Below are 16,432 nucleotides of genomic sequence, written 5' to 3'. Positions count from 1 at the left end.
CCCTAACGATTAAGACAGGAAATAAAACAAAACATGAGATTAAAGTTTTTTTTGAAGTCTCACAATTTAACCCTCAAACTAGCCATGCTCCTGTCTCAGCCTCGTATAGACATGTACACCCGTAAGATTCAAGTTTACCCAATGTGTCCTAGAAATCATTTCACAGTGTCACAAAAACCAAATTAGTTGTTTTCCACTAGAGTTCCAAATGAGTTTTGAGTTTACATTTCATACTAATGAATATCTACACCATCATGCCCCCCCTACCCTGCCCAGCGCCTCAAACTTGGCTTTTCTTTCTTTGACATAGGCCACATACAACACATAGAGAACCAATGTCTGTTGGATAAGGCTATAATAGATAAGTCTAATCCCAGCAGAAATGACAGCTGTTTACCTGGTCTGAGAGTATACAGGCCTTTCACAATATTTGCCATAGTTGAAGGCGTGACCTGAAATGGTGTTGACTGGGCTTCTAACAGTAAAGCTGGAATAAGAAGAGAAAACTGGTTTACAAAACATGTAACACCTGCTAAGTGACATCAAAACTCTCTATTATTATTCCTAAGACTAAAACATACACAAAAGTACAAGGAACAGCTCAAGAGGACAAAACACAAATTGAAATACTAAGACTGAAAACAAAACCCCAAGACTTCAGGGGCACTAATGGACCAGACTGGGCCAAGCATTCTCAGAGGAGTGAAGCTTTCTAAGTGCAAGTATTGTGGCACTTCGTGAACTCAAAGTGCACCCATTACATGTGAGGAATAAAAGGACACACAATACACTCTGGCCATCATCTCTTATCCCCTCAAAACACTAGATCTGAGGGTCTTCCCATTTTATAGGTTAAGTACCTCTTATCTGCATTGCTTGGGATCAGAAGTGTTTTGAATTTCATGATTTGCATAGATTTTTACTAATCCTAATGTGAAAATGTGAAGTGCTCCAAAATCTGTCATGCTCCAAAAGTCACAGTCAAAGCACTGTGAATTCTGAATTACTCGACTAGGGATGCTTAACTAATAGTAATATTTTTTTGTGTGGGTGCCAAGTCCTGAGGGGCTTGAATTCAGGGGCTAGATACTATCCTTGGGTTTTTTTCACTTTCTACACTTGAGCCACAGCTCCACTTCCAGCTTTTTGCTAGTTGAAGAATCTCATGGACTTTGTTGCCCAGACTGGCTCCTGAGAAGCTAGGATTTAAGGCATGAGCCACTGCCACTGGTGCCCAACAACCTGTAGTAATTTTATTAACTGATCAGGGACAGAATTCACTTTGCCAGATGATACAGTTTTATCTACTTTTTCTTCCTAATGGCAAGGGTCAGAGCTGATTACATACTTTCTCCATTTGAACCATTTTGGTAACAACATAACCCTGGTTCTCAACATGAGAACAAAAGGAGTTTGCTTAACTTACCTATAGCCACACAACATTTTCTTTAAAAAAAAAAAAGTGTTTTGACAAATAGGAGTAATTCCTCTAGGTAGCATCAGTAACAGAAATCCTATTGGTTAGCAGACAGAATGAATGCCAGTGACCTAAAATAGTTCACTTTTAACTTATCTCTCAAAACAATTTGCTAGTGAAAAACTTTATTAACAACAAAAATTTAAAATGTAATGGACAAACTGATTTCCTCTATCCATATCTTTCTAAAAATGAAACATCATGTTATTTGGCCAAGGCACAGTACGAATTTCACTGAAATTGATATAATGAGGCCGTAAGAGGTGCACTGTTGAAGTTCATCCTTCCCCTTCAGCAGCAACATGACAATTTTGACCAGCGTAAGTAGATTTCAACATTTTTAAAGATGACAAATGTTAATTATGTTCAGAAAAATCATATTTCTCTAAAATACAATGTTTAAAAATAGAAATTCTAAATGTAAAGCTGTTTGTGAGTACTTAAGGATCTCTTTAATTTTAACATGTATCACAAATCCAAACTCTCACTCTTTACAAATCCACACTCCTAGTTTTCACCATCACTGACTTCCCCTCTTCCAAGTTCAACAACATACTTATATGGTTGGGCTCTGTCTCTCTCAGTCTCTCAGTTTCTCTCTCTCTCTCTCTGCCCCCCTTCTCCAAAATGCCCTGTTATAAACACCCTGTGTCAGCTGATAGCTGCAAAGAGGTAACAAAAGTAAATCCTGAGTATCATTAATTTGGGATGAATTAACTGAAAAAAATGACAATCAAGAATAACATTAAAATTGAGAAATTGCAATATATCACTATAATCTTTCCTTGCCTAAACTTTGGAAGAAAATTGTAACTTAAATCATTTTCTAATTAACCTTCCTTTTTAAGGAGAAAAGTTGAGGAAGTTGAGAATTTTTACGAGCATGTAAACAGGTGCTAGTTACTTTACGAACCTCATAAATTTTATTTAATATAGGATTTAATGTCTCAAAGGCCTCATCATTCTCTACATCTATTAAAAAAAAAAAGATGAGTAAACTGAGAATAAAAACAAAAGAAAAACCTTCCCAGATAATCACAGGGCAAGATGTCAACTGAAGAGGTCCAAAACACATATTCCCGCTTTGAGTTCTCCACAGGGCCCACAGACACACTGCTTTTATAAGCACTGACACTAGTAAGGATCTTCTTAAAATTGTATGTTAAAATCTATTATCCGTAGGCATTAATTAATAAATTATATTTTTAAAACTAGAGGAAGACTGAAGAGCTCCTAGTCCTACTCTCTCTATCGCTGGGTTATAATGTGAAAGTCTCCAGTGTCTTGCTGGGTCAGGAGCTCCTCTGCTATTCCAAGTACTCCTCAGAGCTTCAGGCTTCTATTTGATTACTATAAAAATGAAAACTAAAACCAAAAATACATAACCTCAAAACTTCCAAATTATAAGGGTCTAAACTAAAATTTCATAAGGAAACTAACAAAAATGTAATTACTTAAAAGTCTGCACACTCAGGCTGGGAAGGTGGCTCAGTGGTAGAGCGCTTGCCTTGCATGCCTGAGGCTCTGGGTTCGATTCCTCAGCACCACATAAGCAAAAAGAAAAAAGCCGGAAGTGGCGCTGTGGCTCAAGTGGTAGAGTGCTAGCCTTGAGCTGAAGAGCTGAGGGACAACACCCAGGCGCAGAGTTCAGGCCCCATGACCGGACCCAAAAATAAAAAAGTCTGCACACTGAACTATAAATCTGTTTACTTCCAACTTCCCCATACTACATTTTCACTGCAAATTTCTACCATTTACCTGACCCCCCCCCATGTTTATTGTCACATGTGTGCAGATTCACCACCACACCACTATACCACCACTAGATGAAAATGATCACACCATGAAGCTGACAGAAAACCAGTGAGAAGTCAAGATTTTGTTTATGGAAGCCCCTATTTATGAATAACATGGAACACTTTTTTTTAAAGCATACAAGGTGTTCTTTTGGCCTTGATATAGTAACTTGAGAAAGGACCCTGCCCATCAAGAGACACATACACATTCTCTCACCATGAGTCCGAGTTCCTATCACTGCTCACCCAACAGAATGACATGGTAATTTTCTCTGCCCAGGAGTTGCTGTTTCCTATATTAAGACTTTCACTCACAGAAGTAACACAAAAGAAACAAAAGCCACACCAACTTACTCACCAGCCATGTGACTGAGTCACACTGAAAACCTCATTTGAGCCTCATCAACCAACTCTGAACAGAGGAGATAAACTCTCTCACCAGGCCTTTCCTAAATTGCAGAGCAAAGTAAAAGACTGCTGCTGTTTTATGCTAGCAATTTTTTTCCAGATTATTTGTTACACAGCAATAATAAATGGAATACTAGCATTTCCAAATGTATCTGATGTCCAAAGAAGAAAATTACTGATCAAATCAGACTTTAGAAAAATCACATAAAGTGAATACTTGCTGTATTAAGGGGATGATAGAAAATGTGTAACAAGAGAAAAACATTCTGTAAAGACTGTGTTACTATGCTTTCAATTAATATTAATCTCTGCCTGTTTCTCTAGTAGTAACTACTATTCTATAGGGCTATGAAAATTAAGTTACTATTTGTAAGAGACCTGGAATAGGTAATACCTTGTGTGTGTGTGTGTGTGTGTGTGTGTGTGTGTGTGTGTGTGTGTGTGTGTGTGTGTGTGTGGTGTGTGTGTGCATGCGTGTGTGTGGTGTGCGTGTGTGTGCTGGAAAAAATATTGGTAACAATCCTCCACACAACATTGTTAAACATTTAGAGTCCCTTGGACCCCAAACCAATGGGACAAGTAGTAACTTTAAAGATTGTAAAGATGCTGTGCAGAGGGATTACAGTTACGTGAGTAAGGCAATGAGTACATTTCTTGTTGAACATTGTTACCCCCTCTTTGTTTTTCTCCATCCCTTATTCTAAGTACAATTCCCTGTAATACCTCTGTAATACCTGATAAATTGTTTTATCCAACTTATATAGAATTTTAAACTTAAGAAGCAAAAGGTTTATCTTTAAATGTCATTTCTATGGAAAAATCAGGCTACATGATGTACAAAAGAGGTATCCATTCATGTTTTCCCTCCTCTGAAGGGAGTATGATATTCTCTTTTGAGTATCCTCTTTCCATATGCCCAATAAAGTTGACTTTCAAATCATACCAGATATAAAAATATTCTTAAAGGAAACAGGCATTTTTTGTATGTCCCTCCCCCACAGTATAACCCCTGCTTTCACTGTATTTGATGTCGGTATAATTTGTGGAGGGGAAGGGGAAAAACAAGTCGTTTAAATAAGGATACAGGTGGACCTGTTGCAACAATGAGAAGTACAAGTTGTCATGTCAAAAACGAACTTTACAACTTGGGGGGGGGATTGCGGGGGGAGGGAGGATAGGAAGGGATGGGAAGGGTAAACAAAGGAGGAGGCTACAATGCTTGATAAGAAATGTACTCACTATCTTGCCCATGTAATTGTAACCCCTCTGTACAGTATTTTCACAATAAAAAAAAATTTAAAAAAAGGAAATAGGCATTTTTACCAGAGTGATAACATTTCTCTATAGAATTTTCACAAGGAAAAAAATGTGCTGCATTTTACAACAAAAGACAAAGACAATGTCAACATCAGAAAAAATACTTAGTCAAAATCAGTAACTGAAAAACCTCATGAGATAATGTTCAGAAATGTTTGTAAACAACTTTGTAGTCTTTTTTTTTTTAATGTATGTCTGGACCTCCATTCTAGACTCTGAAATCTCTGTGAACATAGTAAGGAAGCATAGATCCTCTCCATTCACTACTGTTTGAAAATGTGACCTTTTCTAAAAGTGACCCCAAGTTTAACAATTCCTTGTTTTAATTTCAAAGGAAAAGTTCTTGGTCAAATTTGGAACAATCCTCCTGTATATTCTGGTAGAAGTTTATTGTGACAGTAATGAACAGTAACAGTAAAACAAGAAAATACATATTCCAAATCCAAATATATGCCATTTGTTAAAAGATGTCTTGCTAGGAGCTGCATAAAGTAGGAGCTCTTAAAGGTGGCAGAGAGTCAGGGCCCTGAACTCCACTTGGAGAGGAGAGGTTATTCTTTCAGGGAAGATAGGATGGTATGCTACATTCTGCAAAGAGCAGGCAACCTGGGAACGGGGAGAGAGGAAAAGCCGACAACTAAGTTTGTACTTTGATCTCCTTATTCAACCATCTACATGGGCATATTAAACAGTTCACAAATCTTACGTCAGAGAAGAGAAAAATTCACAGCCACATGAAGCTAAGAAGCTTAGCACAAAGTTATACCACAGTGAAGAAGCGTTTCTGAATTAACAAGTAAAAAACTAGAGAATTCCATGCTGTCACTTCACAGGTATAACATGCACTCCTTTCAGAGCCATTGGCAGTAAGTGAGCAGAGAACTTCCTAAGAATATTTCCCCTTAGTTGCATGTAGGGGAAGAGGAAAAGGGCAAAAGGCAGCAAGTATCATGCTAGGCAAAAAATACTGTCCAATGATCTAGCAAACCAGCTCAACGAGTGATCTTCAAACCACATTTTCCAACTTCCCAGCATTTATCTCTATAGAATAAAGTGGGCCTCAAGACTTCTTGCTACCTGGCTCAAAATATATCAACTTTGGAGTTTATACCACAATACTCTCAAACAAGGGAATGGAGAAAGAGAAAAGGACATCATGGCCAGTGGTCTCACACCCTATAATAAATTCAATTACTTACGCATTAGGCTGTAAATGTGCTTTTCTGCAACGTGTTCAGTAAACAACTTTATAAGGTCGTCTTTTAAGTCTCTGTTAAGCTTGGTTTCAATGTAAAACTTATTCTGAAAAAGGGAAGAAGATTATTTTCAGTGTACCAATTAGGAAAAATAATTCATCTCATGAACTAAAACATTAAATACAGTGTTAAGCATCAATTAATAAAGACACCAATTTTAAAAACATATTATCAAACAAAAGTCCCACTACTATGCTGTATGTCTTTCTGCATAAAGTTGAAAGAATTAAAACAAAAAACAAAAAAAAAACTATGAGGCATACTATCTCCAAAAGAACAATGCCAAAGAGTCAAGCGCCGATGGCTCACACCTGTAATCCTAGCTACTCAGAAGGCTGAGATCTGAGGATTGCTGTTGAAAGCCAGTCCGTGAGACTCTTATCTCCAATAAACCATTCAGAAAACTGGAAGTGGTGCTGTGACTCAAGTGGTGGAGCCCTGGCCTTGAGCTGAAGAGCTCTGGGATAGTGCCCAGGCCCAGAGCTCAAGTCCCTCAATTGACAAAACAAAAACAAAAGAACACTGCAAGATCTTAAATATTAACCTGATAGGAATATAGAGACAGTATGGCACCACTGGGTGATATAACGTTTAAATATACCAGCACCTAAAGACAACTCTGGGATACACTTGTGAAAGGTACCATTTTTTCACTATTTGGGCTAAGTGTAGGCTATGCATATGTACTGATCACTAGTCAATACACACTCTATTCAACACTCAGTTGACTCTTTTGGCTTGTGGCATTGCACAGGGACCATCTTTGCTCTAAGGTTGACACCTATCACAACCTAATCAACTAAGAGCAAGCTTTTTTGGGCATTTCATAACTGAGGACAAGGTGAACAATGTGGTCAGTAAAAAAAGAACCAGAGATTCAAACCATCATGGAGACTGCCTCCCTTCTGTGTTCTGTTACAGGACATAGTATTTTTCCTTATTTATTTAGATCACTTTGAATCTCTCCTGCTTTATTTTTTACAATTAGCTGATTATATTTTGACCTATAGAAAATAGAACATGCTTATAATTTTTTGAAAAAGAGCCAACAGCTCTAACTCACCATATATATGAAAAGAGGCACAATGCTCTGCAGTGCTCCCATATACTGTCCAAGAGCTATATTAAATCTTTCAATATAGAGATCTGGCGGGCTGGCCTGTGAGACAGAACATAAATGTGATCATTTGGGGAAAGCAGCACAAACTGAAATGCAAGTCCTTCCAGCACAAACTGAAATGTGAACAGATTTAGAAGTAACACAAAATTCATGTGAAAGTTCACATTAAAGAAAAAAGATTTATACTCTGAAGATTTGTTTCAAAGTCTGCATTGTAAGTTTCGGTTTAGCCATTTTAAAAACTGTACAACCTGAATGTATTAATTAAAAGGCTTGTTCTCCTAATGAGTAAAGATGAACAATAAAAATGAAAGTAAGAGGTGGGGTGCTGGTGGCTCATGCCTGTAATCGTAGCTACTCAGAAGGCTGAGATCAGAGGATCATGTTTCAAAGCCAGCTAGCGCAGGAAAGTCCTTGAGACTCAACTCCAATTAGTCACTAAAAAGATGGAAGTGAAGCAGTGGCTCAAGTAGTAGAATAAAAAAAGCTTCAGAATAGCACCCAGGCCCTGAGTTCAAGCCCCAGGACTGGCAAAAAAAAAAAAAAAAAAGACAGCAAGTATGATTTAAAAAAAAAAATCACTGATGTTTGCAGATACTTTCTATAAGAATCAGACTATATTGGGAGGATTCAAGGAAGTGGTACAGGTCAAATATACTATTAGAATGGCTAATGATTTTTTACAATCATCTTAGATTCAGTAACATTTAGAGTTCTAAGTGAGCTTGGTTATAAATAGCTTTGTGGCTAAACAATACAAACAATGCTAGCTAGAAATCAAGGACACAAATAATCCACAAATATTGGCAGCTCTAGAGTTTAGAATAATACACCTCCTATATAATAAATCCACTACAAAATATCAAAATACCAAATCACAAAGCTATCAAGAAAACAACTTCAGTTTTACTGTGTGCTGCTGATTTAATGTATTTGTCCTCCTAAAATTAAAGCCCCAATCTCTGGTGCAGCTATATTTGGAGGAAGTATGATGTCATAAAGGGTAGGGTTCTGATCCGTAAGGATACTGTGCTTATAAAGAGATCCAAAGAGCTTATTCATATACACATCCCAACCCTTGACCTCACAATGCGGCTCAGGGAATAAAGGCTGTATGAGGGCTCCAGTGAGCAGCTCGTAGCAGCACCTATAAGTCAGGAGGACAGCTCTCATCAGAACTGAAACAGCTGCCCTCTTCATCTTGGGCCTCTCAACCTCCAGAACTATAAAAACAACCGATCTTGTTTTAAGTCACTCACTCTAGTATTTTTACTTGATTATTTTTTGGTAGCAGACCAAGCCGAGACATTGTATTTCCACAAAAGCACATCGATCGATATGTCATTTTATTTTACTAATTATTTTTGTTTGTTTTGTTTTTGTCAGTCATGGGGTTTGAACTCTGGCCCTGAGCACTGTCCCTGAGCTCTTCAGCTCAAGGTGAGCACTCTTACCATGTCAGCCATAGCAACATTTCCAGTTTACTGGTGATTTATTGGAGATAAGAGTCTCAGACTTTCCTGCCCAGGCTGGCTTTGAACCTTGATCCTCAGATCTCAGCCTCCTGAATAGCTAGGGATTACAGGCACGAGACACTGGTGCCCAGCTCTAATTAATTTTAATGTTGAAGAAACTTAAGTAGGACAGTAATTTGCTTAAGGAGTTAACAAATGATAGATCTAGGTATTCAACTGAAAATTCATTCATGGGTCAGGATGTGGTGGAATGGGCATGATACAAAACACCAAACAAAATGTATTCATGTGAAAGACTCAGGATCTGACCACCATATCTTAAACACAATGGCTTGCATTTAAACAAGACATTAAGAAATGCCACACTAAATCCTAACTTTGCATTATTAAATCTAATTATGTTAAGACTCTATAGAAAATAGAACATGTTTAACATTATTAAACCTAATTAGGTTTAATAATGCAAAATTATGAAGCCATTCCCAAGCTACTTTAGAAATGTCTGAATAGTCTCCTACTATTTTAAAGTAAAATTACATTTTTTTCAGTTCTACTTAGAAGCTTAGAATTTGTCTGGGGAGCTGTCTCCATATCTCAAATTTATCTTCTATTAACGAGTAACTACAAGTCTGATGCATGCTAAGTACACCAGTTCCATTTTTCTTCCTTGGTCAAACTGAGCCCGTTTTGTTACCCTGAACCCTTCTTTTTTCAGATCTTATTTTTTATTATCCTTAAGTATTTGTACGAAGGAGTTGCCACTTAATAGTTTATGAATGCAATGCACCTTGATCCATGCCACTACCTTCAACATGCTCAATCATGCCTCCAGACTCACCACTCACCCCTTCCCCCCCTCTGAATTTTGATGGCTATACACTGAATTCTTGACTGCATTCTCCTCCTCTCCTCCTCTTCATTCATCTACTCTTTTCTCCTTGACCCCACCCCACCCTTTTCACGTATTCCCTTCCTTTTCTGCATCTAAGTTCACAGTTTTCAGTTCTGTTAAAACTCTGGCTCTCTTCAAGAGCGGCTTACAACATGGAACTACTAATAGGCTGCAAACAACATCCATGTGCAGCTTCAGGCCTGGACTATTCTTTCTGCCTAACACCACTCCACTTGCCCTCAGACCTTCTTTACAATTTATGCCACTTCTTCAAAACTCTCTGAAGCCCCTGCGCCCTTTAAGGGAGCAACTCACTCACTGCTCTCAGTGAGTGGGCTCTGCCACTGACTGCAAATCCTTAGAGGACAAGAGCTGTATCTCCTGTTCACCTCCAATCTAACCAGAGCTCCTGTAACACAGGACAGACAGAGGGATAAATATATTCTCTAAGGATGAAGTTTTATTGAAATCTAAATGTTCAATCTAAATCTAATCTATCTTTCAATGTAAATTTCTATCTTACTATTAATAAAGCTATATGCAATGGCCAATTCATTTATCACTGTGAATTTCAATCTCTATACTAAATTAGGAAAAAATACCCAACTGTGCTACTATGAGGATGTGCTGAGAGTCAAAGAAAATAAAGTAGAAGTGTTGTGAAAAACATCTTGTTTTTCATATATGTACAATTAGCCAGAGTTTTCTTTTTGAATTAGCTACATTTCATTTAATCTAGAAAACTCCAACATTTTTTAAAGCATTCTCAAGAACAGGGAGAAAATGGTTCCACATCACAGGCAAACTTTTAACTACCATTAATAAACACAATCACATACAATATCATCTTTTAAGCTGCTTCAAAGAACTCTGGAAATGATATATCAGCATTCAAACAAGTTTTACAGGTATTATGAGTAAAGAAAACCTTAAAAGCTGCTGCATTAAAATAATTTTCTCTTTTCATAAAAAAAACACTTTATCCAAGTTAAAAATGTGAATGCTGATCAAAAGGTACATTTAACAGCAAAGAGAATAAATAAAATTGCATTCCTTTATTACGCCTTTCAAGTACACCCAAGCCCTCAAAGATTGTAAGTATTAAGAGTACTTTTTGTACTGAATCAAATGTCAGAACGCTTAACTTTTTTACTTTCATACAGCACTTACTCAAAACCTTTTAAATGACAAGACTATAAGTTATAAACAGTCTTCTAAAATAAACACAGTCTTTTCTAGGAACCTGGAAACAAATGCCATTTTGAAAAATATAATCAAATGTTCTTTCTGAAGAACTCGCATTCAGTATACTTTGGGCTCCGTTGGGAAAACGCTATCTAGTTGATTTATATTATTTTATCCTATTTGGCTTCCACATTAAACAAAATTTTTCTCTGGCCAGAAGCCAGAAAAACAATAGCAATCACCAGAAACTCATTCCAACCTCTATTTATTTATTGACTGATTTACTTATTTTTGGCAATGCTGGCATGGAGCCCCAGACCTTACACAAGCTATGCAAGCTATGTATGTTGATTACCTCAATGACAATTTCCCCTGGCTCTGCAAGACATCACTACCACTGCACCACACTTGTGGCTTTCATAATACACTGTTCTCTAAAATCCTCTCTCCCTCCCCGTCTTACTCACTATTTGTGTGTATGTGATGAATAAATGCATTCTGTGCTTTAGAATTCAAATGAGTTCAAATGTGTTTAGAGTCCCACTTTTACTCCTTCTTTGAAGCAACTAGCACTTAATTCACTTATATCTTTCCAGAAAAAATTGCATATAAAGCATTTATAGCTGGTTTTGCACAAATGCCTCCATATAAACACTATGATCTTCATTTTTCCTAACATGTATCTTGAGATTGGTTTTAGTCTGATGATTAGCAAACATTTGGTCTCTGACACCACTTTTTACTCTTGAAAATAAATATTCCAAAAAGCTTACAAGCACATACACATGCATGCACATGTGTGCGCTCATGCGCTCAAGTGCGCGTGTGTGCACACACGCACGCGCACACACACACACACACACACATATCTGAGACTGAAGAGAGGATCACTTCAGCTTAGGAATTCAATACCAGCCCAGGAAATAGCAAGTGATTATCTCTGAAAGAAAGAGGATGAAAAAGGAAAAGATCTTAACATTTTTTATGAAAAAAATCCCAACAACTCCGTTTTCCCACATAAAATGAAAATTTAGCAAGAGTGGCATTATTTTGACATTTCTGCAAGTTGCTTTAGAGCCTGGCTTAATACAAGACAGCTGGATTCTCTATCTACTTCAGTACTGCAGCAACTGTGACATGTTTTGAAGTAAATGAAAAAAAAAATTACCTTCACACAAGATATGTAGATGGTAAAGGAAGTATATTTAATAGCCTTTTCAGGCAATTACAGATATTTTCCCCTGAAACTTGACAAGTAGTAGTTTCTTAAAGGTTAGTTGCAAAGTGAATTCTGAACTCTGAAGCTACCAATGTATTTTATTCCCAATTATATTACAATCCTCTGGTTTATCTTCTACTTTAAAGCATGTATTTCTAACATCTCATACTGATCATCTGGAAAATACTAATTCACCAAGTCACATCCTCACTATACACTAAAAGAAAATACATTTTTAATAAAACCACCTATCTGGTCCAAAGAGTCTTGTGTTAAGAAATGGGAAGCAGCAGGGTGCCAGTGGGTCACACCTATAATCCAAGCTACTCGGGAGGCTGAGATCTGAGGATTACAGTTCAAAGCCAGCCCAGGCAGGAAAGTCCATGAGACTCTTACCTCCAATAAACCACTAGAAAACCAGAAGTGGCATTGTAGCTCAAGCAGCAGAGCACTTGCCTTGAGCTGAACAGCACAGAGACAACGCCCAGGCCCAGAGTTCAAGCCCCACGACTGACCAAAAAAATAAAAATAAAAAAGAAATGGGAAGCTATTAAAGTCACAGTGGTAGCTCTATTTCCCACAGTTCCAACACTAGCAAACAAACACTGCCAGTTCTTTCCCCTGTATTGTCTTTACTCATTTTTGAGAAAATGTTGATCAAATGCCTAACTCTGAACAGCTAAAGTCAGTCACTTCTTTCTTTGCCACTAGGATTTGAATCTTGAGCTTGCACAGCCTGTCACTTTACACTTGCACAACACCTCCAGTCTGGCTTTTGCTGATTAAATGAAATCTCCCAGACTTCTCTGTCTGGGCTATGACCTTCAAGCCATGATCCTCCCTAGATAGCAACCTTCTGAGAAGCTAAGATTATAAAAGTGAGTTGCCAGTACCCACATACTTACTCTTTCAAGTACAAATGGAGCTCTGCAGTGGGGTCATAAGCTGGCTTTCTCAAAACTCATACACATCCTCAGTGCTCATTCTCAAAAATACCACTGTACTTTGGGGTACAACTTAAAACTTCCTCACAAAAAATAAGTCACAGCTGGAAATCACAGGTGAACAAAATTAACTTTCACTGCTCCTAGGACATTCTCATTCTTTAATCACATATGTGATAATTAAGATTTATACTAAGGCTCTTCAGTTTCATCAACTGATGCTTCTGTACCCCAGAGTCAATGTCAACACAATGAAAGGGGTCAGAAGACGTCCTAATAGGAGTAGAAAGCCAGTTTTGATTATGAAGATCCTCTGAAAAGGCTTTAAGGATCCTAGGACAACATTTAACAATGTCTACTCTTGAAAACAGTATCTGAGTGTACTACTTAATCGGTTCATGTATTGATAGCTCAATTTTCATTACCATGGGTAATATAACAATGAAAAATTTCATATAGATGTTAGCATGTAAATAGCAATTTTCAAAAAAATTTTAAATTAAAAAATTAGTACTAGGGGTGGAGGCGTGGCTCAGTTGGTAGAGTACAAGCCAATGAGTGAAAGCGTCAGTTACCCAGTTCAAGTCCCAGTCTCATACCTTAAGGAAAAAATGATAATCTCATACCCTCATTATATAAAAAGAAAGTAATTTGGGTGTCTACTTTTACTCAATCAATGACCTCTAAAAATATATACATCTACAGTAAATGTGAGAAACATCTTAAAGCAAGATTAATCAATGTACATTTACAGGATCAATGTACATTTACATTACATCTTTAATAGAACTAAATAAGAAAGTTAGGAGGGGGTCAAATCCTCTATTTAAATGTATATTAATCTGAAGCGGATTTGTTTAAACAATTTTACTAGCCAATAGATTTACTATGTTCTAGGTCAGTACCGCCCATCGTTCAGCCTAGTGGTCACTAGTCATGTGTGATTGCTAAGCACTTGAAATGTATTTAATGAAACTGAGGGAACTTTTTTTTTTTTTTGGTTGTGGGGTCTGAAATCTGGGCCAGGGCGCTGTCCCCCAGTTCTTCAGCTGTAAACCAACGCTCTACCACTTGAGCCTAAGCCCCACTTCCAGCTTTTTCTGCTTATGTGGTACTGAGGAATCGAACCCAGGGCCTCATGCATGCAAGGCAAGCACTCTACCACAGAGCCACCTTCCCAGCGCCCAAACTTTTTTTTTAATACCATTTTAATAGTGATTGACTAGATACTGTGGATGTAAAATTCTAAATAATCATATTTATATTCCTCCTAACTACCCCCCATCCCCTTCCCACTAAAGTGAAACATTAAAAAATTACTGTTCTAGTGTTTATCTTCACAAACCAGTCTTCAAATAAATGACTTTTCCAAGTTAAAAAATCTTCAAGAGGATAGTACTAAAATTTTTCTAAAAAGTAAAAAATGCAGTTATAGAAAAATACTCAGTTATCCACACTGGAGATACTACCATTGACATTTTAGAATCTTTCCCTGTTTTTCTCTTGCACATGTGTCTACCTTGTTTGTTTAAACATGGGTAGGTACTTCATAGCCTGCTTTGATCACTATTTATCATGTCACTCAGGTCAAATTCCTTTCTGCAGCACAATTGTAATAATGATTTGGGCATGTCATCAGTTTCTTTCTGCTGGACACCTACGCTGGGCTTTCCAGTTTGTTACCAAAGTCTGCAGGGATTTAGACGAACATTCCAGAAGGTATTTCTGGCCTCAAAACAACACAATCTTGGCACTTCAACAAGAGATACTTTGCACTTTCTGCTTCATAAGAGAAGACCAAGTTCAGGAACAAAGAACAGTTCCACACACCAGTGGGAAGTAGCTCACCAAATCAGCTGAAGGGCTTAGAAGCAACTGATTCTTTTCTAGGCCTTGACTCAGAAACTTTCTAAAAGTACACATTTGTAATAAGAATCTCAGGGGGTTCCGGAGGTTCAATAAACAGCTAAGACAGCAGCTGTTAATAAACATTTAGAAACCTCAACCTTAGACCTCTTCAAAGGAGTAACAGGACTGTTCAGGACAGAAGTTTGGGATTCAAGGGAGGGCTGAGTAGCGACTATCCAGGAGTAACAGGACTGTTCAGGACAGAAGTTTGGGATTCAAGGGAGGGCTGAGTAGCGACTATCCATGCAACACAACAGCTACTGTACCAGAAGAAAAGATTGCACTGCAACTATAATCAGAAAAAAAAAAAAACACTAGAGTTACACTACAGGTCAATTTTCTTTTAAATGTAACAGCTTCTTAACTAGTATCAAATTCAGAGGTAACAAATACTACCATGAAACCTTTAAGTTTTATCTCAGTCTAAAGTACCAAGAGAACATCATCCCACTTGATTTTTAATCAGAAAAAGTTGGTTAACATAAATAATTTTTTTTGGGGGGGGTGTCAGTCATGAGGCTTAAACTCTGGGCCTGGGCACTGTCCCTGAACTCTTCAGCTCAATAATAGCACTCTACCTACCACTTGAGTCACAGCATCACTTCTGGTTTTCTGTGGTTAATTGGAGATAAGAGTCTCATGGACTTTCTTGCCTGGGCTGGCTTTGAACCGCGATCCTCAGATCTCAGCCTCCTGAGTAGCTACGATTACAGGCGTGAGCCACCGGCACCCAGCAATAATCAAAAATCTTTGAAACTCATCACACCTAAGGTTTTCTTGTCTCCCATTTGCCATGTTCCAACCACATGAACAACTCCAAAGAGGACAAGGAAGGACAGAAGAAAACATCATCTCTGCTTTTTTATATACAATGTCTCACATTCAATCAAATCCCAACAAATACCAAAAAAAAAAAAAAAATTAACCACCCTTAATTAAACATTCAACAGCCCAGATGCAGACAGGGCCTATATGACAAATTTCTGTATAAAGCCTTTAAAATAACTATGATTTATTAATGGACACAATGACTTACTCTAAACAACATGCACAAAATGTTAGAGATTCAGCAAAGACGTGGAAATTATTTCCTTTTCCTCTTTTTTTTTGTCCTAGGAATTTTGAACTCTGCCATGCATTCTCACTTAGCTTCTTTCTACGGCCGTGGTGCTCTACCACTTAAGCCACACCTCTAAGCTGGATAAACTTTTGCAAGAGAGCTGGACTGTTTCTTCATCATCTCTTGCCATTGCTGTCTACATTACCAAGAACAGCTTCAGTATTTTGAATACCTTAACAGAAGGACCTGAATGTAATCTCAAATACCCATATCATTATTTTTAAAGCAATAGGAATTTCTTTTAAAAAATATATCTGCTCTACATGACTACTTTTGACAAAGACAACTAGTATATAATATACTTTTTTTTTTTTA

The 16,432-nt window shown here is 37.5% G+C and overlaps 1 protein-coding gene across 1 annotated transcript in view; it reads right to left on the bottom strand.

Moving 5' to 3' along the window:
• Cacul1 (CDK2-associated, cullin domain 1) overlaps positions 1–16,432 on the bottom strand; it is a 66,176-nt gene that overhangs the window by 13,573 nt on the left and 36,171 nt on the right. The window contains exons 4-6 of the mRNA XM_013021938.1: positions 7,318–7,413; positions 6,198–6,300; positions 398–487 (exon numbers count right to left, since the gene is read on the bottom strand). Of these exons, the coding sequence (XP_012877392.1) occupies positions 398–487; positions 6,198–6,300; positions 7,318–7,413 (289 nt within the window). The remainder of the gene's footprint in view (positions 1–397; positions 488–6,197; positions 6,301–7,317; positions 7,414–16,432) is intronic.

This window comes from Dipodomys ordii, unplaced genomic scaffold, assembly GCF_000151885.1.
Source record: "Dipodomys ordii isolate 6190 unplaced genomic scaffold, Dord_2.0 Scaffold58, whole genome shotgun sequence".
Taxonomy (NCBI): domain Eukaryota; kingdom Metazoa; phylum Chordata; class Mammalia; order Rodentia; family Heteromyidae; genus Dipodomys; species Dipodomys ordii.
Note: the sequence above shows the minus strand (reverse complement) of the source record. Positions and strands in the feature narration are given on the sequence as shown.